Source organism: Rattus norvegicus, chromosome 19 (assembly GCF_036323735.1).
Source record: "Rattus norvegicus strain BN/NHsdMcwi chromosome 19, GRCr8, whole genome shotgun sequence".
NCBI classification, from domain to species: domain Eukaryota; kingdom Metazoa; phylum Chordata; class Mammalia; order Rodentia; family Muridae; genus Rattus; species Rattus norvegicus.
This window is the reverse complement of record NC_086037.1, coordinates 40,253,105-40,277,322: the sequence shown is the minus strand read 5'-3', so window position 1 is coordinate 40,277,322 and position 24,218 is coordinate 40,253,105. Positions and strand designations below refer to the sequence as shown.

Here is a 24,218-nt window from a genome sequence, read left to right as displayed (position 1 = left end):
CTTAAATGAGACGGGTTTTTTCTTCATTAAAATTAAAATAATGCTTTGCATTCTATAGTGCCTTTTCAACGGAGGGCATGCCCAGTGCCTTATGTTCGGTTCTACCTGGAAAATTGGTCTCTGAAAACCTATACACCCTTGCGGTGACACTCTCCGGCCTCACCATCGGGTGTCACCAGCATTTTTTTTTCATCTGTTTTCTTTTCTTCCTTCTTTCCTTCCTTTCTGCCTGTTTCGACCATTCAGCTCCGTCTTGTATACTTTTGTATAAGTAGTAATAAAACTTTAAATGGAAAAAATTAAGCGGGGTAGACGGGAGACTTGAACAATAATAAGGCGCTAAGTGTGTCAGGGAGTTCCGAGAGGAATGGGAGGAAGGCTCCGAGCTCGGGTGGGTCATCTTGAAATTCGGAGTCCGGGATGCCGGTCTGGGTGTTAATCACTGCCCGGGGTCACCTCCCTCAGTGAGTGACTGGGAGCGAGTAAAGTCTTATGTAACTGGGGACTGTAGTGGACCTGCACTATAAAAGTGTGTTTAAGTAATTCAGATGCTTTGGTGGAGACTTTCTTGGAACTTCTTGGGGGCGGCTCTGGCTCAGGGGACAACAGCCTACACCCTCTCCCTTCTCCCACAGGTTCACCGCATAGGTTCTTTTTTTTTTTTTTTTTTTTTTTTCTACTTTTCCCTCTTCTGGCCCTGACATTTGGAAGTCCCCAACAGACTAGGTAGCAATGGGTCAAAAGGCCCATTTTTTTTTTTTTTTGGCGGCCCAAAATTAGTCAGCCCCAAGAGATAAACCCATGCTGATCATGGGGGCAAAATAAATTTCTAAAACGAGGGTACCTTTTGTTCTGTTTTTGTCTTTAAACAAAATAAAATAAACAACAACAAAAACAAGGCTGCACAAGACAATTCGACTCCGGCGGCCTGGAAGCAAAAAAGAGGTGGACTCGCGTTTTTTCGGCCTCTTAGTCACTTCTTGTCCGCGCTCCCTGAAGGCCAAATGCCCTCAACCTCAGCCAAGCCACGGCACAAAAATCTCCCCTGATAATTCCCTGCCGCCAATGCTCCCTACAAATCGGAGGCTTGGGAGTGTCGCCCGGTTCCCCGGGCCGCAAGGCTGTGGGCGGGACTGATGTCCGGGTGGCCGCCGAGGACTCCGGCTTCTGAACCTCTTAGGAAAAACACCGGAGCCCCCGGCGCCCGCCGCGCTAGTCCAGAGTGCCTCAACCGCCACCCGGCTCCCGTAAGCTGGACTCCGGCGGAGAAACTGAGGCAAAGCAGCCCTGGACAGCACCTCGCGCCCTGGAAGGAACCCTCGAGGCGAGCAACATGGGGTCCTGTGGGTAGTTCTTAAATCGGGAGCCGGGACACGTCTGCTCACCGCGAGGTCCCACGGACAGTTCGCGACGCCGACCCCTGCGAGGGCTTAGCCGGTGTAAATGGCCCTGTCTGAGTGCTTGCGGAGTCTTTGACACTAGTTCCCTTCGCTGCCCCCGAGGTAGGTGTCCGCAAGACTCACTCCAGTCCCCCGCGGCCATGGTGCCACAGGCGCGCTACTCTAGCTCGCCTCGACGCCCACTCCCGCCTTTTCGCATCTGTGCGCAAAGTCCGCCTTGGCCCGGGCGACCTTGCTGTCCCACCAAGCAGATCGGCGATGCAACTAGGACAGTGCCAGGTGTAAGGGACGATGGTCAGCGAGGTCCTCCTAGGCCCTCGGGAGACCTCGTTACCATTCCCACCCACGCTGTGCACTGTTCGGTCTTGAGACAGTAGCAGCTGCGGGTCCGGGGGAATGCCACACACTGCGGTGCCAAGGGAACACCCGGGGGGCCGGGGGCTACTACCGAAGGCAACCCTGGATGGGAGGCTGTCACCTATGGAGAACACACAACTGGGGCTGCACCGAGGGACGTGATGGTGACCAACAGACTGGAAAGGGGACTTAAGATCGACAAAGGGCAGTGGTGGCTGGACCTGGGGGCTTTCAGGGAGTCTCCACTGCACTCCATCTTAGCCACTCCCACACCGGCTGCTAAATCCTGCGGCTGAAGGAGCACTCCCGGCTGGACTCACGTAAAGCATTTGGAAGCGCGCAGCCCCCAAAGGCCACGGTAGACTGCCGGCTGGTGGCAATTTAGCATAGAGTGGGTGTTGAGGGGCATTAAATGGCCTCTTTGTGAATTGAGGCAAAGGCAAACACACACACACACACACACACACACACACACACACACACACACGTCCCCTGACCTCCAGCACCCACCACCCGGATTAGGTTTGAGGAGTGTTGAAGGATCCAATAGTGCAGCCAAGGCAGTCCTAGGAAGAGGTGTGCGGCCTTTAAAAACCTGGAACATCCGAAGTAAAGAGGGGAGTTCATCCCGCTTTAACCTTTCGTCCCTGCCAGGCTTTTGCATGTTTGGTCGAAGTCTAGTGGGGGTGGAAAGTCCTAACACAAAGGGAGCAGGAAGGGGGAGTAGTACATACATACATACATACATACATACATACATACATACACACACACACACACACACACACACACACACACACACACACACACGATAAAACTGCAATAGAAATACTGCACAGGCAGGAGTGCCACTGGGCAGTAGCCATTCTAGGGCGTCTCACCTGAGCCCTCAGGGATGGCTGTTTGAGGGAGCGTTCTAAAAGTGTTCTAAAAGAAAGGAAGAGGTGCGAATTAGGGTCGCCCCTCCTGACCCCTTGCCCCCCAAAAACCTGAATACGGTTTTGGAGCCAGGTGCCCTGGGCGGTCTGGCAGGTGTGTGGTTCACGTGAAACACACTCACGTGCAGGCTTGGGAGACGCGTGCCAAGTACGCTTGGAGCCACAAGCGTGGACACTAGAGGCTCTTACAAGTACACAGACCACTGGGTCAGGAACTTCCGTGGACGCTCACTGTAGTACGCGTGCTAGGACTTCCTCACCTCTGCCTGCGCAGGGGAGGGATTGAGAGTGTAGGGACTCCGAGGCCGGACGTCGGGCTTCTTTATGTGGATGTGTGCCCCCTGCAGCCTCTGTGGAGTGGTAGGCCTAGACATGCGCAGACGCTAGAGACTGGTTGGAGCCAAACAGCTGGATCCTGTTTAGGTGTGTGCCTGTCCAAAAAGCCCTACTGAGGTGTCTTGGGAGCCTGCATTCTGCATTGCATACTGTTCCCTGCCTGTGCGTCCTACTCTCTAGCAGCGGCCACGTGTGCCCGGGTTGCTGGTGAGACCCAGAAGAGCTGGGATCTGGGCTCTGAGTCGGCCAAAGGGGCAGGGCCCGCACCCTGCAGGCTTCGGAGCGTTGTCGTCGGAGCAGTGTTGGTTTTGGCCAAGGCAACTCCAATGGGGGAAGCCCCGGGAGCCGGCGGGGGTGGAACAAAGGAGGGGAAAGCTAAAGAAGGCGGCTGAAAGGAGGACGGAAGCACCCTGGAACGCTGAGGGCCCCTGGGGGTAGGGGTGCAGATGCATAGAGATGGTGGGGCCTGACCAGGCACAGTGGTGGGACCCAGAAGGCACTGTGCCTCTACAGCCACGTGTGCACGCCTGGCACAGACTTCTTACTGCTAGAGAGGGCCTGAGTCTACCAACTGGATCCCCACAAGGCCACAGGCAAACCACATGGCCACCCCAGTCATACACACGCATTTCAGACCCTCAATTCGCGCCCTCCAATGGCCCCACAGCAGCCTGTCCCTTTTTGTGTTGCTTTGGTTGTTTTTATCAGTGGGGGGTGACTGGTTGGGTTTCTTGGTTTGGATTTGGGTTTTGGTTTTTCTGAGACAAGATTCTCACTCTGGTCCAGCCTAGTATGCAACTATGTATACCACACTGGCCTCACACTGTGGCAATCTTCCTCTGCCCCAGCATCTACCGCCTGAGTGTTGGGATTGCAGGCGCACACCACCCTGCGTGGAACTTCATCGATTCCAGTGCCTATCAGAACACCATTTGGAGCCAGAGAGCATCTGGATTAGAGGGCACAGTTCAACTTGGCACAGTTCAACTCTCCCCAGCTACGGACAGTTTGATGACCCTTGAGCAAGAGCTGCAGGTTGTTTCATAACCAGGTTCCCTTTTCCTGCCTGGAATTCCTAGGAGCAGAGGGTTCCGGGGGCTGGGGTGGGGTAGAAGTGGGGCTGAAAGGGTAACCAGGGTAGTCTCTCTACCACTACTATGTCTAGCCCCATAGGGCAGCTTGGTTCATAGCCTCTTTCCTTTGCAGTAAAAGAGGCTATGCATAGCTGCCTCATGTTAGAAAGGTGGCAGATCACAGGTGCCTGCCTACCCATGCCCTGTGTAGCTGCTCTGGAGATGGGTCCCTAGCTGTTATTTTGATTGTGAGGAATCTATGGCTGTGACAAGCTGTGACGCTTGGTGTGATCGCATGAGGCTGGCTGTGTGACTGTGCCGCTGTGTGTATGTGTGTGTGTGTGTGTGTGTGTGTGTGTGTGTGTGTGTGTGTGACAGGTTGTGTGTGAGACTGTGCGTGGACGACAGATTGTGCCGGTGTGCGGCAGTGCCTGTGACAGGCTGTCACCGCGCGACAGACTGCGGGTGGCGGGTGTTGCGGGCATTGACTGTGAGTGGAGATGAGCAGTGTGTGAGGCTGGTACTGGAGGACCCTACAAACCCACCTCAGTGAGGATATACTTGACAGAGGGGGTTGTAAGCTCTCATGGTGAATAGCGGTGACTTCCCATTCTCCCCTCAAATCTTGGCTTTTTGTTATATTCCAGGGGGTCCACCAGTTTGCAGCTCTCAGAGGTGACAGAACAGATCATGTGACAAAGCCTCCCCACTGTGTCAGCTCAATGGCCCAGTCCTTGCTGGTATTTAGGTGACCTCCACCCCCAGGAAAGTGACTAAAGACCTCCCCGGAATGGAGGACCTGAGGCCTGGCTGACGTAATGCCCTATAACCATTTCTCTCTTCTGACCTCCTAGCAGAAGACGTGGAGACCTGGAGAAGAAAGACTGAGAAAAGAGGAAGGAGCAAAATAAGAAGAGCTGCGGTGCAGCTCAGTGGAGGGGCACTGCCTGACCTGATCAAGGCCCTGGATTAAATCCTCCAGCATTTAAAAAAAAAAAAAAAAAAAAAAGCAAGCCAGGGAAGGTTAGAGGAAATCATGACAGCAAGGTTGACACAGGTTATTTCAGGGGACTTGGGGACTTGGAAGGGTGTTAGGGCCTCAAGGTGGGATCAGTACATACCATGTTATAGTCACAGTCAGGTTGGGATTGATGCCAGCCACCTCCTAGAAACGCGGTCAAATAACAGGTCCCATGCTCTGAGCTGACCTGGAGGGTTCAACCCTTTAGGACATAACAGGCCCCATTCTCAGAACTGACCTGGAGGGTTCAACCCCTTAGGACACACCAGGAACCCCAAACACAGCTGAAAAACAGCCAGGTCAAAGTCACTATCCAGGAATTCTAGTCAGTGTGGATCTCAGCTTCTCCAGTTACTCTGCTTCCCTCTATGGGTAGGGAAACTGAGGCTGGGGAGACTTATCTAAGTATGCCTAGACCCCCAAAGCAGGAAAATTACTCTAAGCATCTGAACTTCATGGCAGCAACTGCAAAGGGACAAAGACTCATGGTTGGAAAAATTCTGGGGACTCGGGCTAAGGGGCAGTACCCTGTGTCACACACAAGGAACACATATTTCAGGCCTCAGTATGTGTTGCATGGTATGGCTAGCTTACTGCAGTCTATGGTGTGCATGCTCTAGGAAGATATGTGTACCCTGAGTGTCCATCTGCTCAGGGCCAGCCCCTGCTACAGAAGAGGAGAGGCACGAAAGCACACCCCCCTCATCCGAAAGTGTGTCTTTGATACTTGCAGCCTCGGCAGCGGCAGCGAAAAACAAGTTTCCACAGGGCCGCCTTGGGCTGAGGCCAGGCCGTCCTCAAATAACATTTGAAGTTACTTAGCAAACTTTGTTTAGTGCAGAGAGACTCGGGCTGCGGGCTTGGGGGAGGGGGTAGTAAACCGGTTCCTCCAACGTCCCTTGTCCCTCTGGGGGGCACAAGTCCCCAATACCAGGCTTGGTCAGCCCCATCCTGGCTCTGGAGAGGGAGAGCAGGATCCCAGTAGCTCCAGGAGGAACTTGACGGGAAGGGTGTGGGCACACCACGATGACTCCCTTTTACCTGCCTGGCATGCAGATGACAGCCACTCTGGTCTTCTGGATGTCCAGAGGCTAGCACAAAGCCTAGGGGGAATTCAGAAAGGAAAGAATCCCTATCTGTGCCGAAGTCTAGCTCTACCCACCTTGAGGCTAAATGACGAGGCAGGTCAGCCAACTGGCTTTGAGAACATGCCCATTCCAGACATGCAGGTAAGTAACTAGCAAGCCCCTAATGCCCACATGCCCACACCCCCAAAAACCCCATTCTTGGTCCCAGCCCTAGGCAGCAGAGAAGGCTGAGAGAGAGCCAACAATGGCGGGGTTGGAAGTGAGGTTGGCGCCTACGGGAAGGGGAAGGGAGGTGATGCCAGGAATGGTGAGCCATTGCAGGCAGAGAAGGATGAAGAGAAAGAAAGAACACTAGGGAAAGATGGAAGCCAGGCGGACATCTTCGCCAAGCTCCAGGCTGCAAAGGGGCAGCAGGCAAAGCAGCTCCAAGTCCTTCCAAGGAATGGGCATGGGGGGGGATCAGGCCCCAGGCTGCACGGGACAGGCAGAGGACTGGAGGTGCCCAACATGCCCCCCCACCCCGCCTGCACAAGCTCCGAAATGGAGACTGGCACTAGCAGCCGCTCGGCTCTGCCCAGGCACAGGGTGGGGGTGGGGGCAGGCAGGGGGCCAAACCAAATGCCACCAGGCTGGGTGTGATGGTTGCCAACCCTTAGCATTGATCCTGTCCTAGGCCCCTGCCTAGAGCCCTTGATTTGGGAATCTGAGGAATATAGGGGTCTAGTGGCTCAGTGAGAGAGGCCCAGAATGCAAAACCAGGTCCCCCGAAAAGTATGGCAGGACCCCAAGACTCTGCAAAGATGGTGTAGCCTGGTGCTGCCAGGGTGACAGGCTGAGGTAAAAATAAACCAGGCCCACCCCCAGGAGCTAAATCCAGGGCTCCAGGTGGAAGTGCTACTCTGGGCTACCAGTTGCCCCCACCCTACCCCCTGGCTCAGAGTGCCATGGATGAGAATTTCAGTGCCTGCCCAAGCCCAAATTCTGTACAGGAGAAGATGCAGCCATTCTGTCCCCAGGTCTTAGGTAGACACCATATGCTGTATCACACAGATGAGAAAGAATGGCTGTAGATGGAGAGGCCATCAGTCTTGGGTTCTGGCAGATAGTTGAGTGCTGGGGCCCCACACCCTTAACCTCCAGGCTTCTAGACCGAGAAAGAGTGACAGGGGGTAACGGAAATGGGTACCCAGACCCCCTCTGCTACCCCTGCACTGCCTACACTCTGAGGGCCCTGCCGAGCTCATTCCCACAGCACCTAGCACAGTCCCAAGGACAGGACACACCCTTGTTTATCGGGCTCACTGTCTGCCTTCCCACTGGGGCTGGCACCTTTGCTGGTTTTGCACCATGCCGAGCCCCCAGGGCCTAGAACAGGGCCTGGCACCCAGGAGGTGCCTGGTAAATATTTGTCAAAGGAATGCACAGGCCCCCTGGCTGTACCCCTAGCACACAGGCTCTGGCTGGGCAACCCAGCAAGGTGTGGGAGAGGTGTGCTATGCTGAAGGCAGATCTGACTAGTGGGGGTGTAAGTGTGGAAGACCACTCTTATTATAAGCATTAAAAAGAACACCCCAAAGGTCAGAGTAATAAGGAGGGCACAATCAGGGCTGAGGCTGAGGCACACTTCACATCAGGAATCAGGCAAAGGCCAAGGGAAGGGCTGCCTCATCTGCAGAACTCAACACAGTGGTGATCAGGAACCCCGCAGAGACCACATGGCCTCCTACCCTTGATCCCTGCACGGCATAAGGCTTCTCTCGATCTTGTGTTGGCGTATATAAGATCGAGTGCATACGTTCATATTCCTGTGCAATTTTAGAGCACTTTCTGCAAACCAGTTCACATCCTAATACAGCTCTGCTCTCTCTTTTCGTCCTCAGTCTTATCTAGTTGTTGTTGTTGTTGCTATTATTATTATCATTATGGGTTTTTTTGAAACGAGATCTCACTATGCAACTATGACTGGGCTGGAACTCCCTATGGAGACCAGTCTGGCCTCAAAATCATAGAGAGACCTTCCTACCTTTGCCTCTGAAGCGCTGGAATTAAAGGTGAGCCCCCCAACCCCCACACACATATGGAGAGAGACAGACAGACAGACAGACAGACACAGAGAGACAGAGACAGACAGAGAGACAGAGGGGCGGGGCCGGGGGCAGGGTAGGCTATTTAAACCAAGCTGGTCGGAAACTCAATCCTCCTGCCTCAGCCTCCTGGAGTACTAGAATTGAAGGGGTTCATCGCCTAGGGCTGGAGAGTTGGCTTAATGATTACTCTTGTAGAAGACCCAGGTTCGATACCGATACCCAGCACTCACATGGTGGCTCGCAAGTATTCCTAATTCCAGCGCCAGGGGACGTAGAACCTTCTGACTTCTGACCTCTTTAGGTGCCAGGTACACATGTGGTACACAAGTATACATGCAGGCAAAACACGCAAACGCATAAAATAAAAATATTTCTACAAGTTAAAAGTTCACCCCTATTAGCTCAGCGGTAGAGCGCTTGCCTAGCAAGTGCAAGGCCCTGGGTTAGGTCCTCAGCTCGGGGGTGGGGGGGTGGGGGGGTGGTTCACTCCCATGCTTGCCACAACCCCGCTTTCTAAATAAAACCCAAAAAGGCTGAGTGATTTGTCTAGGGTCACAGAGCAAGAGCCTAACCTCAGACCCAGGGTTCCAACCTGAAAAGCCTTACTCTCCTCAGAGTAAACCTCGCCTCACACAAGAAAACGAGGGCATGCGCTCAGAGGTATCTAGCCTAGGAGCCAACACGGTAAGCCCTCTGTGTACACATTCACTGTTGGCTGTAATTTTTAGGATAAATATTCATTTTCATATTCCTCTAAAAAAAAAAAAAAACTTCCTCCCACCACTGTTCTGCTACCTATGGCTTTCTTTTCTTCTTTTGGAGTCAGAAGCTAGAGGGTTGGAGTAAGGGCAGCATCATATGAGGCCTGAGTTCGGGCCCAACACTGCAGTGGAAGAAAGGCCAAAGAATTAGACCCCACAAAGAAGGCATCTCAGAATTTAGCTTCATCCCATTTTCTGTTCTCTATGCCTGCGAGGCAATGAGAGTCGATGCCTCAGCTCTCGGGTTCAGAAAACCAGCAAAATCCTGGGCACACACGGACATATCCCGCAAGACAAGCTATCGAGCCAAAGCTCCAAATTCTAACAGGATAGGTCAGGGCTGACTCAGTCATGTGACTCAGTCATCCAGCAATGAGGCCCCAGTGAGGGTATTCTCATTTGGGGGCCTATTTCTAACCTGGCCCTGCTGGGGCCAAGTGCAAACTAATAATATACCAGTGTCACTCTGCCTGGGTTCACATGTGTGTGGCTGCACAGGGGACAATGTCCAGATCTGTGTGTGACCTTGTGCTGGCCAACCTTTTTGTCTTACTTGCGCGTGATATGCATCGGTGTACCATGGGTGTGGAGTGTTAGCGATACCTACGTGTTTATTACTGGATGAGTTTGCAATGTAGTATTTCAGACCTTATTGGGGCTGGAATTGTTCTTTGTGACAGGGTGACCTGGGCAGTATCCCTGGCTTCCACCCACTCATTGCCTGTGACGCCCCTTTATGTGAGCCAACCGAATGTCTCCAGACATTTCATGTTGGGTAAAATCACTCTGAAGTAGCGGGCTGAGGAATACATCCATGCCCATGTGTGTAAGAGTGTTATTGCAAGTGTGTGTGCAGGCATGTTCCTGAGTCTGGGGGGTGTGTGTGTGTATGATGGTGATGATCATGTGTGCTATGTCACTATGTGCATGTGTTTGTGGGTTCCATGGGTTCCTGTGTGTTGGCTGGTTGTGGTCTGGACTGTGCTTCACAGCGTGTGGTTGTGTGACTGTGAGTCCCCGCGCATCTCCACCCACACGTGGCTCCTTGCCTGTCATGCGCACTGATATGCTAGGGTGCGGCTGGGTATCTGTAGGTGTCTGGGGGTGGGGGGGGAGTCTCTTTGTATGTACACGTCTGTGTGTGTACGTGTGCACACATGTTTATGCCTGATGGGTTGCCAATGTGACTCTCTGTGCCCGCCCGTGCCAGTGAGTGTATGACTTTTTATGAGACAGACCCAGAATAAACTCCCCCACCAGACAACTGCATTGAAGCTGGTATTTTCCTGGACCCACCTGGATGGTTTATGCCCTTTCTCCCCTGAGCTTCAGACCTAAAGTCACCTCCTGCGACACCGGAGTGGCATCGAATGCACCTCAGAAACATCCCTTCCTCCAGCTTATCTTACAGACAGGTGGGGACACATAGACCCCACTCTGGTCAAACCTGTGCTAGGAATGCTGGCACTGCTTTGGTGAGAGAACTGGGTCCCATCAGCAGAGGTGGGCACTGACCCCTGCCCACTGCTGCCTGCCACCCTCAGCTCCCTTCGGGGTGGGGTTTGGTGGGTAGAAAGCTCCCCAGTGCAACCCAGCTTCTGATTGGCTGCACAGAGCCGCAGTGCCCGATACCCACCTCCCCTCTCTGGCTGGCGCAGCCACATCGGTAGTGGTGGCAAATGCGACTCTGAGTTCTGGGCACAGCTGCGCCTCACAGAGGCCTGCCAGCCCCACCAGAAGCCAGACACCCCAGCTCTGTGCCCCCGACCCCTCCCTGCCCGCCTGCTCAACCTGGCAGCATAGCCACCCAGCCCACTGTCCCCTCGGGCTGCCAGACCCAATCCCCCTCATCCCTTCACCCTCTGGGCCTGGGCCCCCCTTGGCCAAGCCTACTCTGGGGCCCAGGCCCCTGCTAGAGGCTGCTCCCGCCCTCAGAGGGGCTCCTGAGGAGGGGGAGGTGTTGAGGAAGGGGTTGGGGGTGGGGAGCTAGCCCTTCTTCCTTTAGTGAGTGAGCCCAGAGCTGGAGCCAAAAATCGAGGAGGAGAGATATTCAGAGAGAGCCAAGATGCGTTTGGCAGGAGAGAGAGGGAGAGAGGGAGCGGGAGGGGGAGGAATGGAGGAGGGAGAGAGGAAAGAGCTGGAGAAAGGGGGAAGGAAAGGGGACCTCAGTTTCCAAATCTGAACCCTCAGAGCCTTCCAGGCATACCTGGTGGCTCTGGGGTATGGACCCCAAGACAAGTGTGGCAGTAGGGTGATGAGGGCCATAGGACAGTGGCCCCAGGCCCACAGACAGCCGCACACCCAGCTGCTCAGGCCAGGGCAGCCGCAGGCAGAAGCCAAAATCAATGTGCACTGAACAGACAGAGGGAGGTCTATGGGCGGCCTCAACACACCCGCACCTTGCCTGCACAATGAGCTTCTGTCCACGACAGGCAGAGGACAGCAGGGCCCACAGCAGGGCCACCACAGTCACAGAACCTCATGGGAAGGGACAAGAGGCCAGCCTGCTTCCAGCTGCTAAGCTGGGGACATCATGGGCGTCATGCATGATGCCTGGAAGCCAAGGAGTGACTGAGAGGAGGACCATGTGGTAAGACACAGCAGTCACAGGGACAAGCCCGGGGTATGCAACAACATGGGGCGGGGTGGGGGGGCTGGCACACACAGACACATGCTGGCATGTATGTGAGTGCAGGCTGACACATGTGTGAGCTGCCGACACACACTTAGCAACGACTGCTTTCCTTCCAGAGAAACACAGGCCAACCCATTGTTGCAGGAGGGACTGCTTGTCACTGTGACACATTCACTCCACTCTGAAACACAGCCACAATGGTGGTAACTGTGACAGCTACAGTGTTATCCAAGGCCTGGACAAGGACGTGCCACCAAGGCATGAACAGGCATGGTGATGCACACCTCAACCACGCTGTCACCAAATACAGAAGAGAGAAAATGTGAGATGGTCCTTAAAGTCAAATGCAGGTAGCACCTATCAACAGACTCAGAAAACAACGGAAAAAGAACGCCCACACGGTCATAGGGGTTCCCGATGACATGGCGGCTGGAAGGCCACCCGGCACGCTGATCACAATATGGGAGTCTTGAGAGCTCTGGCAGCCATCCCTTCATCCTCCTGACCCCACACCCAGGACTTTGGAGGCAGGAGAATAGACACCCCTCTTGTCTGTTGATCAGGCTCACCAGAGACTGACGCTGTATGCCAGTACCAAGTTGCAGGGAGTAGACAGGGCTCTTCTCTGCCTGTCTTGATCAACTGGAGAAAAGGTAGTGCAAGACCGCCAACTCCAGCCCCATTCCTGGGGACAGAGACTCTTTGCAGTTTAAAACATTTGGATCCAGGGGTTGGGGATTTAGCTCAGTGGTAGAGTGCTTGCCTAGCAAGCACAAGGCCCTGGGTTCGGTCCCCAGGTCCGAAAAAAAAGAAAAGAAAAAACAAAAACAAAAACAAAAACATTTGGATCCAGAATCACTTCAGGATCTTGCCCACAGCCATCACTGTCAAGTACACACGAAGAGTTCTGTCCTATGGCGGATCCCCATCACAAGCGGTGTAGACTTGTAAGTGGCTTGGAGCAGGGAGGACATCTCTAAGTCACTAACGCAATGAACTAAGTCTCCAGGCTTTGTCCGGTCTTCATCCAGATCCACGTGTGCTCTCTTTACCAACAGACAGCTGGTTCCCATTAGACAGGGAAGACCCTCTCCTCATTTCACCTTGCCCTACTGTGATGTCTGACACCCTCAGCTTAGCCCACAGGACCCCAATAAGAGGAAAAGCGCTGAGCCCTGCCCTTCCTTCCAAGTCCATGCTTCCTCTTCCAGGAAGAACATGGAGATTGCCACAGTGGCAAAGGACTCCACTCTTTTCTCACTTTCATGATCAACCTTCTCTATGCAGGCAGGGTCCGGATGATGACAGGGACACTTCTCAAGCACACATCACACGCCCAGCATGACAGTGAGTTGCATTACAGACTAAAAGATATACATGAACTTCACAGACCAGGAAAACCCTGTCCTTAAAGTCCCAAGACCAGGAGATGCAGAGAGGAAACTTAAGCCCCCTGCTGACTAGTCCTTGACCTCTGCCCCCACACCCTCCATCTGGCAGCCCCAGAAACTGCATAAGACACTCATGTCTAGGCCAAGAACCCAAGCTCCTTTTGGGGATGTATTATTAACTCAACCGAGCCATGGCTCTGAATTCAGCCAGGCCCACCACTGGAGCATTTCGCAGGACCCCAGTGTGGTTGGTACCCAAAGTGACCCAACCTGTGTTGTCTCATTTTTATGTTAGGGATAGGAGGTGTGTGACCACGGAGAGAAAAGCTGGCAGCTCCAGGCACGGTGGCTCACACCTGTGATCCAAGCTCTTAAGAGTGGAGACAAGGGGGTCAAGAGTTTAAGGCTATCTTCAATGCAGAGCTAGCCTGGGCTTCGTGTCCCAATCGAACAAACACAAAAGCAAAACTAGCAAGATAGAGCATGGTTCACCCCTGTAGCCCAGGATGACCACTGTAAACTTAAGGCCAGCCTGGGCTACACAGCAAGACATCCATTATCAACCAATGTAAAAATGAGCTGTGAGTACCAGTTGGTTCACGAACAAAGAGCAATCTACAGTTTACAGGGACAGAAGAATGGTCACAGTGAGCCAGAAAAAGCCAGACGCGGAAGAGAGGAAGGGCAGGCCCAGCTCACCTTCAAGAGGGTACACGGCTGTGCAAGATCATAGGTTCTACGACTACCATGGGGAAGCTTGGCAGAGGTGCCCGTCCAGGGGTGATCCCGTGTACGCCCATGTGTGTCATTGTGTGTGTTTGCAACTGTCTACATAGTAGCATATATGTTCTCTCGGCCAGGAGTGGGAAGGCATGGGTGTGTATCTAAGAATTAGAGAAAGTCTCGTTCACAACTTGAAAGCCAATGATGTCATGTCTCCATGTAAAGACGTATGCCCACTGCCCTCCGTCCTCAGCCTTGTGAGTACATCCACACCTGCTGTGGGCCCAGTTTGTGCCACGGGTACCGTGACTCTGTGGCATATCCACGCACGGCTTGCCTTGAGATTGATACGTGCAAGTGCTGGTGTTTAGGAACACAGGCACACGGTTTTGCCTTGGTGGCTATTTCACAGGGAGGTTTTCATGTCTGAACTTACATGAATGAATACATGTATCTCATCCCCAGGGGCACACGTGTGTTGAAGTGTATGACAAGAGTTATGTGACTAGATGTCAAGGTGAATACAATGTTTATGATCTCCCCTGGCAGCGATAATACGTGTGTGTGTGTGTGTGTGTGTGTGTGTGTGTGTGTGTCCCCGTTGTTGAGGGGCCCACCAAGTCCATCCGATTCCTGATGTCTACCTGAGACCCAGGCGTGTGGCTGTGAAGAGCTTCAGCAGCTCCAGCAATGACCCCACCCACCGCTGGATCAGTTTCTCTTTTCTAGGAGATCCTCCCCACTACCCTTCCTCTTGCCCGCCCCACCAAGCCCTGCTGCTCCAAGCTTGCTTCTGTTCAATCATTTATTGACTTTAAAATTGAAGCCAATTCTGGTTTGAAAAAAAAGAAAGAAAAGAGAGAGGGGGTAAGGGGGTATAGAGAGAGTCCAAGAGTGAAAGGGGGGAGGCCAGAGCCAACCAGAGACAGGGACAGCTAGAAATACAGAAGGACAGAGATGACAAGGAACAGACAAAGAGCGGAGATAGAGGAAAAGAAAGAAAGAAAGAAAGAAAGAAAGAAAGAAAGAAAGAAAGAAAGAAAGAAAAAAGGCCAGCCAGCGAAAGAGGTTGTTGGAAAAGCAAAGATGGGAGGCAAACTATGGCAGTAGAAAGGTTTGCGAAAAAGAGACATGGCGGAGAGGCAGGGACAGCCAGACCCTGATGACCGAAGGCTGCCAAGGACCCTAAGCAAAGGGGTTTCCCTGCCCACCATGCAGGGCTGGCAGACTGGTGAGATTGTGCCCACTCCCCTCCCAGGCAGCCTGGCATGTGCAAGATGTAACACGCACAGATTGGAGCCCGTATTCCCTTCTGGAGTGCCACAGAGCCAAGCCGAGGCCATCACCCCAAATCTGGGGGCCATCCCAGTCCCTCCGTAGCCTTGGCACCAGTGTATCAGCTGGTATTTTCTCTCCAACGGTGGGTGCTTCACCTGACCCATGGGTGAGGAGGGGGCAAGCCCAGATGTCTGGCGACGTTGGAGTGGAGGTAGGCTAGCAGCTTGGTAGATGAGGTAGCTGCTGGAACATGGGGTCTTTGTCCCACTACACAGCCATAGAGATGAGCAGATCACCAATCACCCTGAAGGTAGCCACAGCTCAGACCTAGATAGCTGACCAGGTCCTCCTGCGGGGAACCCAACATAGGGTAGCTGACAACTTGAAGGAACAGACCCATACTGCTATGGTGGTCAGATTGGCAGGGCAGGCGAGCATGGGCTCCTCCAGTGACACACACTTGCGTGTGATTTATACTGGAAGACACATCATCTCGCCCGGTCATCTGTGTTTGTGCCACGAAGTCTGGCCACTGCCAGCCTACAGGAGTCACATACAGATTCTAGACACACAGACACACAGACAACTAGTACCTGGGACTACAAGAGCGCTGAGTCGTTGGAACTGCAATCCACCTGCATATACCTTCTTGCCCTTCAAAACATCCTGGCATGCTCCTCGTATACTTGGTCATTTATATACACCATGGGTGTGTGTTCCCACTCTAAGGTGGTGGCACTTTCAGCACTCGTCTGAAAGGGCCCTGGCTTTAGCAAAGGGGGCCATTAGGGACTCAGGGTTGGCCTAGAGAGTTCCCACAGACAGGCCTGGCCAGCATGCAAGACTTAGACAACCTCTACAAATCCCCTCTGCCTGCTGAAATCTGTCACCTGCCCTGGTCTGGTTCTGCAGATAGAGCTGTGAGGGCCCCTCTAGATCTGGGCTGGTCTGGCTGGTGCCCTCTCAGAGCCTGGAGTCGCAGCTAGAAAGAGAGGGGTGGCAAATCAGGCATGCTCCAGGCCTCAGCCTCCGCTATACACTGCGCAGGGAACTTCGCTGGAGGCGGGACGCGTTCTCGCGCTCGCGCTCCCGAAGCACGCCAAGGTCGGCGCTGCTGTGCCCGAGGCTGACCCGACGGCTGATCCCAACAGGTTCGACCTGCGGTGGCCACCGCTGCTCCCCCCTTCCCGCCTGCGGGTGGCGGACCGGGATTCCTCCGGACACTTCCAGGTCCACGCCGCGGCGGTCCTGGTCTTTGAGACCGGAAAGTTTGCACGGATGAAAGTTTGGGGCCGGGGAGCCGCGTCTGCAAACGTCCAGGATCCGCAGAGAGGCGCGGCCCGGGCTGGCAGCACGCCCGTCCCTCCCTCCCCTCCCCTGCCCCTCCGAAATTTGGGAGCCCCGCCATTTTCTCAGCCCCGCTCCCATGCGAGGCCTGAACAAAGACTTTGGGGAGACGCCCGGGCCGCCCGGGGCACCCCAGCCGCACGCAGAGCAGCTGCCCACACGCCCGCCACTGCCACCCCGGGGCGGCAGCGCCGCGCCGCGCGCAGGGAACGCCGCCCGCCCGTGCTCCCCGGCGCCCCGGGGCCACTCTGCCTCCTGCCGCCGTGTCACCCTGCCCGCCCGCGCTTGCCACCACGCCGCGTCGCCGCGCAGCAGCAGGGGTCCGCTGTCCGCCGCGCCCCGCCGCGCGCGCTCGCCCCTCGCCCCCTCTCCACGCACTCCCGCCGCGCGCCCCGGGGCAGCGCCCCCGCGCCCCGCCCGCTGCCCGCGCGCCTGCGGGACCCCAGCCCGGCCCTCCCGGGGCGCGGGGGCGGCGGCCGGTACCTGGGTGAGGCAGTACGGGGAGTACATCGCTGGGCGCCCGGGCGCGAGCGCAGAGGCCGGCCGCGGCGAGGGCAGGCCCGGCAGGCGGCGTCGCGCTGGCTGGCACTCGGGCTCCGGCTCCGCTGCTCCGGCCTCCGCCGCGCGGCGCCCGCCCGGCCCGCGGCCCCGCTCGGCCCGCCGCCGCTCCGCGCTCACAGGCTCGGCCCCGCGGGCTCCGGGCCGCCGCCGCGCTCGCCGCTGCCTCTCGCGTCCGCCGCCGCCGCCGCCGCCGCCGCCGCGCGTCTACTCCATGCCGCCGCCGCTCGGCCGCTCGCCCTCGCCCGCCACCGCCGCCGCCGCCGCCGCCGCCGCGCTGTGAAAGTGAAAGTTTAGACAAAGTTTGGAAGCGGCGCACTCCGGGGAGAGGGAGCGGGCGGGCGGCGCGGGCGGGAGGAGGGGCGCGGGGAGGGGCGGGCGGGGCGGGTGAGCGCGGCCGGCGCGCACACACATGCACACACGCACACACGCACACACACATACACGCGGGGACGCACACCGACGCGGCCGCCCCGACACGTGCTGGCCGGCGTTCGGGCGCCGACACACGCTGACACGCAGCAGGGCTTGGACGGGCACAAATGTCACGAAGGAACGCAGGGACTAGTCCTCATGAAGTCACAGCAGACGGCGGTGCACACCGGGCACAGACACGAGCAAGAGCCACACACCACCTACTGTCACATGTCCCAATGCAGACCGACGCTGAGAGCCGCACTAACATACATGCGCGTGCCACACACGTCCCTGCAGAATACTGACACACACAGGATCACATAGCCATACCTTGTCACCCCGGACACACAAGGACACACCAACACACAGCCAAGCCAAAATATCTTGGAAGACAGCTGTGGCAACCCAGACACAGGGTGACACTGACACATGGGAGCCCCCATACAAAGGACACAAAGTATCACTGTACAGGGGCACACACTGCACGTATCACACATTGTGTTGCACAAATATACCCCAGGCCTAGGGTACGCTGATCTACAATCCTGATAGCAAAACAGTTGGCAGGTTCTGTGTAGACTCTCCCAAGTCAGTCAGTCTGTCTGTCTGTCTGTCTGTCTGTCTGTCTCTCTCTCTCTCTCTCTCTCTCACACACACACACACACACACACACACACACACACACACACACCACCCTTAGCCTTCATATGTCTCTCGTACCTTTGCACATATCCTGGGACTTAGGAACATTATCTGTATTGTGGTGAAGCTCCAGCCTCTGTTGCAGGCCCAGGACCCCCCACTTCCACTGGAGCTGGGAATAAGGTGGGGTGGGGCGGGGTGGTTTGGCAAATGTCTGCAATCCCTCCACTCAGAAGCTCCAAGAGGAAGGTTAAGACTGAGCTGTAAACCAGCCTGAGCTACAGAGTTTGAGGCTGGCTTGGCCTGTATACTGAAACCCTGTTTCAAAAAAAACAAGCAAGGAACAGAGGGAGAAAGGGAAAGCCTTCACAGAGAGGGAGGGAGGGAAGGAAGAAGTGGGGAAGACGGTGCTGGGCACTCTGAAGGAGGGCACAGAGAACTCTTGGGTGACCCTAGGTTGGGTGGGAAGGCTGTGCCTCAGTTCCCAGGCAGCTCCTAGCAAGGCACAGCTCCTTCCCATTGCCAGGTGCAGCCAGCACCTTGTCAGCCTCCTGAGCCAAGGAGCTGTGGCAATTCTCAGTAATGCATTGTCTAATGGGGGGTGGTATAGGTGCCCAGGTGTGCGTGGGTGAGTGTGTAGGGGCTGACAAGGCACAAGGATGTGCGTGCATAAATGTCCCTGAATGCTATGCCCCTTGTCCTAAAACCTCTGAGATAGGGCGGCAGGCGATGTGCCTGGGGTGTCTGGTGTGGGTCTGAGCAGGGCCAATTTTTTTTTTATACTCAGTATATTCTGAGTAGTGGCGTGGGTGTGGCTGTACCCATGGATGTGTCTGTGAGTCAGCAAAGGTGTCTTCCACCTCTCTAGGCGAAACACAGGGGACGTGGTGGGACAGGGAACACTGATCATTGATGGAGATATGAGTGTGACTGACAGGAGGTGAGGCCACAGGACACCGGGGTGTGTCCGCACTGACCCAACATATCAGTGCAGCCACACTGGAGATCTGTAGCATGTTTTCCGTGTGTGTGTGTGTGTGTGTGTGTGTGTGTGGTGTGTGTGTCCCAGCAGGTAAGTGTCCAGAGGTCACAGAAGGACTGCCTGTGAGAAGGCTTCACATGCATTTGTTTTCCTGTGGGACCCATCCAATAGAGAAGATCTGTGTGTACCAGAGCAGGCCAAGGATGGATGTCTGTGTCCAGGATATGGGTCTCTGTGTGTCAGCCCATGCCAGTAAGTGTACATAAGAGCATCTCAGTGGGGGATTGGGGATTTAGCTCAGTGGTAGAGCACTTGCCTAGCAAGCGCAAGGCCCTGGGTTCAGTCCCCAGCTCCGGAAAAAAAGAAAAAAAAAAAAGAGCATCTCAGTGGATAAATAGCTGTGTGTATCAGACAATGCTAACATGCCCAACTGGATGTGAGCATATGTGTTTGTGCACCAGGCATTGGATGCCTTTCTTGGATGCCAGGTATGTGCCTGTATGTTAGCCCATGTAACATATTTTATATGTTCAAACTCAAGGTCATCCTGTCTACACAGTCCATAGCTGTGTACGGTCAGAATGTATCAGGTATGTTTCCATGTGTCAGACCATGTCAGTGTGTATGTGTGCATAGCTGGTGTGCATGTGACATGCTGTGCTTCTGTGTCTATGTATGTGAAAACAGTGTAGGAGTTGGGGGTGTGGTTCCGTTGGTAGAGTGCCTTTCTACCATCCATGAAGCCCTGGCTTCAATCTCCAGTCATGGTGGCACAACCTTACCATCTCAACACTCTGAAGACAAAAAGGCAGGAGGATCAGAAGTTCAGGGTCATTCTTGTATACACAGCAAGCTGGAGGCCAGTGTGGGCTACTTGAGACCCTATCTCAAAACACAAAACTCCGTGTGTGTGTGTGTGTGTGTGTGTGTGTGTGTGTGTGTGTGTGTGTGTGGTGTGTGTGTGGTGTGTGTGTTGTGTCTGTCTGTCTGTCTGTCTGCACTAAGGACTGCCTGTCAGTGGTGGACATGCTTGCCTGAAGACCTCAGCCTGAATTCATCTGTGTTACTAAATAGATATGTGTGCTTGTGTATCAGAGAGCAGGGTCTCTGTGCCTGAAGCCATCCAGGGGGGATATGGTATGCCTGTCATTCTGCTTGGGACCATGGTCCCTGGGATCCCATGTGGTGGGTGATCCAGGCCTCTCCCTGCACCCACAGTATCTGCCTGTGAGGCAAGGATGAAGGAGCTGGCAGAGGGAGGGAATTGATATGTCCTTAAAAATTCAAGGGCTTCTCGTAAACAGAAACTTTTAACACCCGGTTAAAGTTTCAGGGCTGCCACAGAGGAGGGGGAGGGGCTCCAAGACAAGAAGGGGGCTGGAAGTGTGTGCTATATGGAGTTAGGGGTACAGTGAGAACTGGGGGCTGGGAGCGATTTGGGGACTAAAGAGGCCAGGGGAGCAGGATGGCCCCAGGAAGGGGAACCTAGGAGACCAGGAGACAGATGGATCCAGGAGGGGCCAGGACTGAGAAGACCCAGGATCTGGATGGCTGGGAGAAGAGACGGAAGATGGAAGGCTTGGAGGGGGGGCGTTTAACTCCTTCACACACACAGCAGACAACAATCCTGCGCGTACACACATACACAATATCTTGACTCAGACACACAATAACATAAAACCCCCCACACACACACATATATATATATATACACACACTCACTAAACATTAACCCACAAATACACATGCACAGCATCAACCTTTCACACACATACACACCAAACATCTACCCTTTACACACATACACACACCTCCAGACAACATCAAACCTTTATACACACATACTGCACAACACCAACCCTTCACACACATACCAGTTAACATCAACCTCTTACACACTCCAGACATCACCCCTACACACACACACACACTACACAATATCAACCCTGTAAACACATGCATGGACCCTTCATACAAACACACCATCCACCCTGCACATACACTAGACAATACCAACCCTGTAAACACACACACAATATGACAAAACCCTCACAGTCACATACCACAGTATCAACCCTTTACACACACTAGACAACATCAACCCTTTGGATACACACACACACACCATCAACCCCTCCATACATGTACACCACACATTACAGCAACATACACATACTACATAACAGCAACCTTTCACACACACACACACACACACACACACTGCACAATATCAACCTTATAAACACATACATGAACCCTTTACACAAACACACATACACATCAACTCCTCAGATGCACATAACACACCATCAACCCTGCACATACACTAGAAAATAACCCTACACACACACCACCACCACCAACCCCTCCATACATATACACCACACTTTATCCCTCATTCACACATCCTTTCATTTGCACATACACACTCTACTCTTCACTTACACGTAACGCCCATGTTGTGCTCACACACCAATACTATATTCATACACCGCCATTCTACAGTAACACCCATCCCTCCAGTCTCTCTCTCGCATATACACACAGTCCATTCCATGCCACACAAAACCTTACACACACACACACACACACACACACACATCCATTTTTCATCTAGGCACATGACATCCACTGCACACACGAGCTTTCTCCCCCATCTTTGCACACACAGTCTAGCCCGTCATCCACTCACACACAACATCCATATTCCAGTCCATACACTGAAACTCACACCGTAGCATCTTCCAGTGCACACACACATACTTTCCCTTAGAGTTACACACTCACTATGTCCATCTACACCCACAGAAGCCAAGCTCTTGCCCTTGTATTCACACAAATTTGCACTCAGCTTACCCCTCACTCAGACCATTTTTGATCCCGAGGGCACCCCCACAATACACAGATACAGAGTCACCATAGTCTGAGCCTTCACAGCTGGCAGCTGGAGGGGGTGTTTCTCACAGAGAAACAGAGTAGTAGCCCAGCCTTTCTGTCTCCCAGAGCCCAGATCTGAGGGCACACCTGGCCCTGAAGAAATTGAGAAAGGGGGGTGCTACTAGGGGGTTGGGCACAGCTGGGGTGTCACAGCTGGAATCCCCCACATTCCTCCTTGCCAGCTGCCCACCTGGCTACAGCTGGCAGCAGGTGTGTTCTTCCCATGCAGGTGTTAGAGAGCGAGAAGCAAGCTCATGGCATTGCTTGCCAGGATGCCAGCGGCGGTGGGGGAGGGAGGGCTTAAACATCTGGGCTTCGACAGCCACATCCCGGGCCACAGAAGGTGGAGCTGGGCAATCCTAGGCTCCAGAGTCGCCTGGCAGGTGGGTGGGCCTCTGAGGAAAGTGGGCACACACCCAGCACAGAAGATAAGCAAGGATTTCAACTGTGGGTGCTGCCAGCCAAAGAGAAAGGAGTGTTCTAGTTCCTCCTGGAAAGATAGGGGTCCCTGTTTTCACAAAAGAATCCTACGCCGCCGGCGGGGTCACTCCTAGTCCCTGGGTGGCTGCCCTTGTAGTTACTTTTTTGCTCTGTGAACTCTGAAGTGGTGCTGAGTGTGAGAAAGTCATGGGTTTTCCACTTCTGGGATATAGCTGTGGCCAGACCATGTTGCTCACCTATGAGAACAGGTCTGGAGTTTCACCACCACACTCACACAGGGCCATGGGAACATGCAGGCATAGCCAAACATAAAAGCACAGGGGACATAGCTCTGCTGGCAGAGGGCTTGCCCCGCATGCATGGAGCCCTGGGAACCATTCCCAGCACCCCATAAAACAGGCGTGGGGCTTGTTTTTGTCACCTTGGCACTTGAGAGGTAGAGGTTGAGGGATCAGGAATTCAAGGTCACCCTTTACGACATAATGAACTTGAGTCCCCCATGGGCTACATGAGATCCTGCATCAGATACCAGCAGGATGGTCCAATGGGTAAAATTGCTTGCTGTGACCACAAGTTGGGAAGAGAACTGACTCTGGCAAGTTACTCTCTGACTTCCACACATGCAAGCATTTATATATGTGTGTGTGTGTGTGTGTGTGTGTGTGTGTGTGTGTGTGTGTGTGTGCGCGCGCCTAGCCCCAACATCGGGCAGTTTAGGCAGTTTAACAATGGATCCCATGCCCTCTTCTGGCCTCTGTGGGTACGGCACACACAGATGTATAAAACACACACACACACACACACACACACAGACAGAGGGAGTGGGGGAGACACAGGTGGAAGGGTGTTCACCTAGCATGCATAAAGCCCTAGGTTTAATCCCCAATACTTCATAAATTCACTGTGGTTGCCCTTGTTGAAGGCAGGAGGATCAGAAGTTCACAATCATTCTTGCCTCTATTACAGGTTTGAAATCAGTCTTGCCTATGTGAAACGCTGTCTCAGGACGGAATAGAACCACCCAAGAACCAGGCACAGCCAGGTGGTGGTGCTGCATGCCTTTGATCCCGACACTCTGGAAGCAGAGGCAGATTGATCTCTGTGAGTTTGAGGCCAGCCAGGTATACAAACAGAGAAACCCTGTCCCAAAAAACAAAAATTAATTAAGTCAGGCACACATCTATAATCCCAGCACTCAGCAGAAAGCTCATGGGTTTTCTGTTTTGTGCTGTTTTGTTTTGTTTGAGACAGAGTCTCACTGTGTAACTCTCTGATTATCCTGAAACTTGCTAGCTCTTGAACTCACCAAGATTTGCCTGCCTCTACCTCCCAAATTCTGAAATTAAATGTGTGCACAACCACAACTGGCTTCAGGGTCCCGAGTTTAAGATTAGCCTAGGCAACACACCAAGACCCTGTTTGAAAAAAAAAATAAAGAATTTTAAATAGTGAGCAGAGATGGCTCAGTGGTTAAGAGCACTGATTGCTCTTCCAGAGGTCCTGAGTTCAAATCCCAGCCACCACATGATGGCTCACAACCATCTGTAATGAGATCTGATGCCTTCTTCTGGTGTGTCTAAGACAGCTATGGTGTACTCACATACATTAAAAATATAAATAAATCTTTTAAAAATTTAAATATATACCCCCATGATGGATATCAGGCACATACCTGAAATCCCAATGCCCAGAGGATGGAGGCAGAAGGAAGGGGTTTAAGCCAGACTAGATCACCTGGGGATACCATATCTTTCAAAAAGTGGAAGTGGAGGGATATTTGCAGAGAAGTCACTTGGTAAAGCTCTC

At 53.8% G+C, this 24,218-nt stretch overlaps 1 protein-coding gene and 1 long non-coding RNA gene across 4 annotated transcripts in view; one reads left to right on the top strand and one right to left on the bottom strand.

The window, feature by feature from the left end:
* Positions 1-17,450, bottom strand: part of Nfix (nuclear factor I X) — a 97,094-nt gene extending 79,644 nt beyond the window's left edge. The window contains exon 1 of one of the 3 annotated variants that reach the window (XM_063278304.1): positions 16,919-17,450. In XM_063278304.1, the coding sequence (XP_063134374.1) occupies positions 16,919-17,435 (517 nt within the window). In that variant the 5' untranslated portion in view covers positions 17,436-17,450. The remainder of the gene's footprint in view (positions 1-16,918) is intronic. The other 2 variants (XM_063278302.1, NM_030866.1) reach the window with 2 other exon arrangements.
* LOC134483325 (uncharacterized) lies at positions 101-5,530 on the top strand. Its single transcript, XR_010060162.1, has 2 exons — positions 101-4,066; positions 4,752-5,530. It is a non-coding gene; the product is annotated as an uncharacterized LOC134483325 (long non-coding RNA).
* Positions 17,451-24,218: the final 6,768 nt, after the last annotated feature.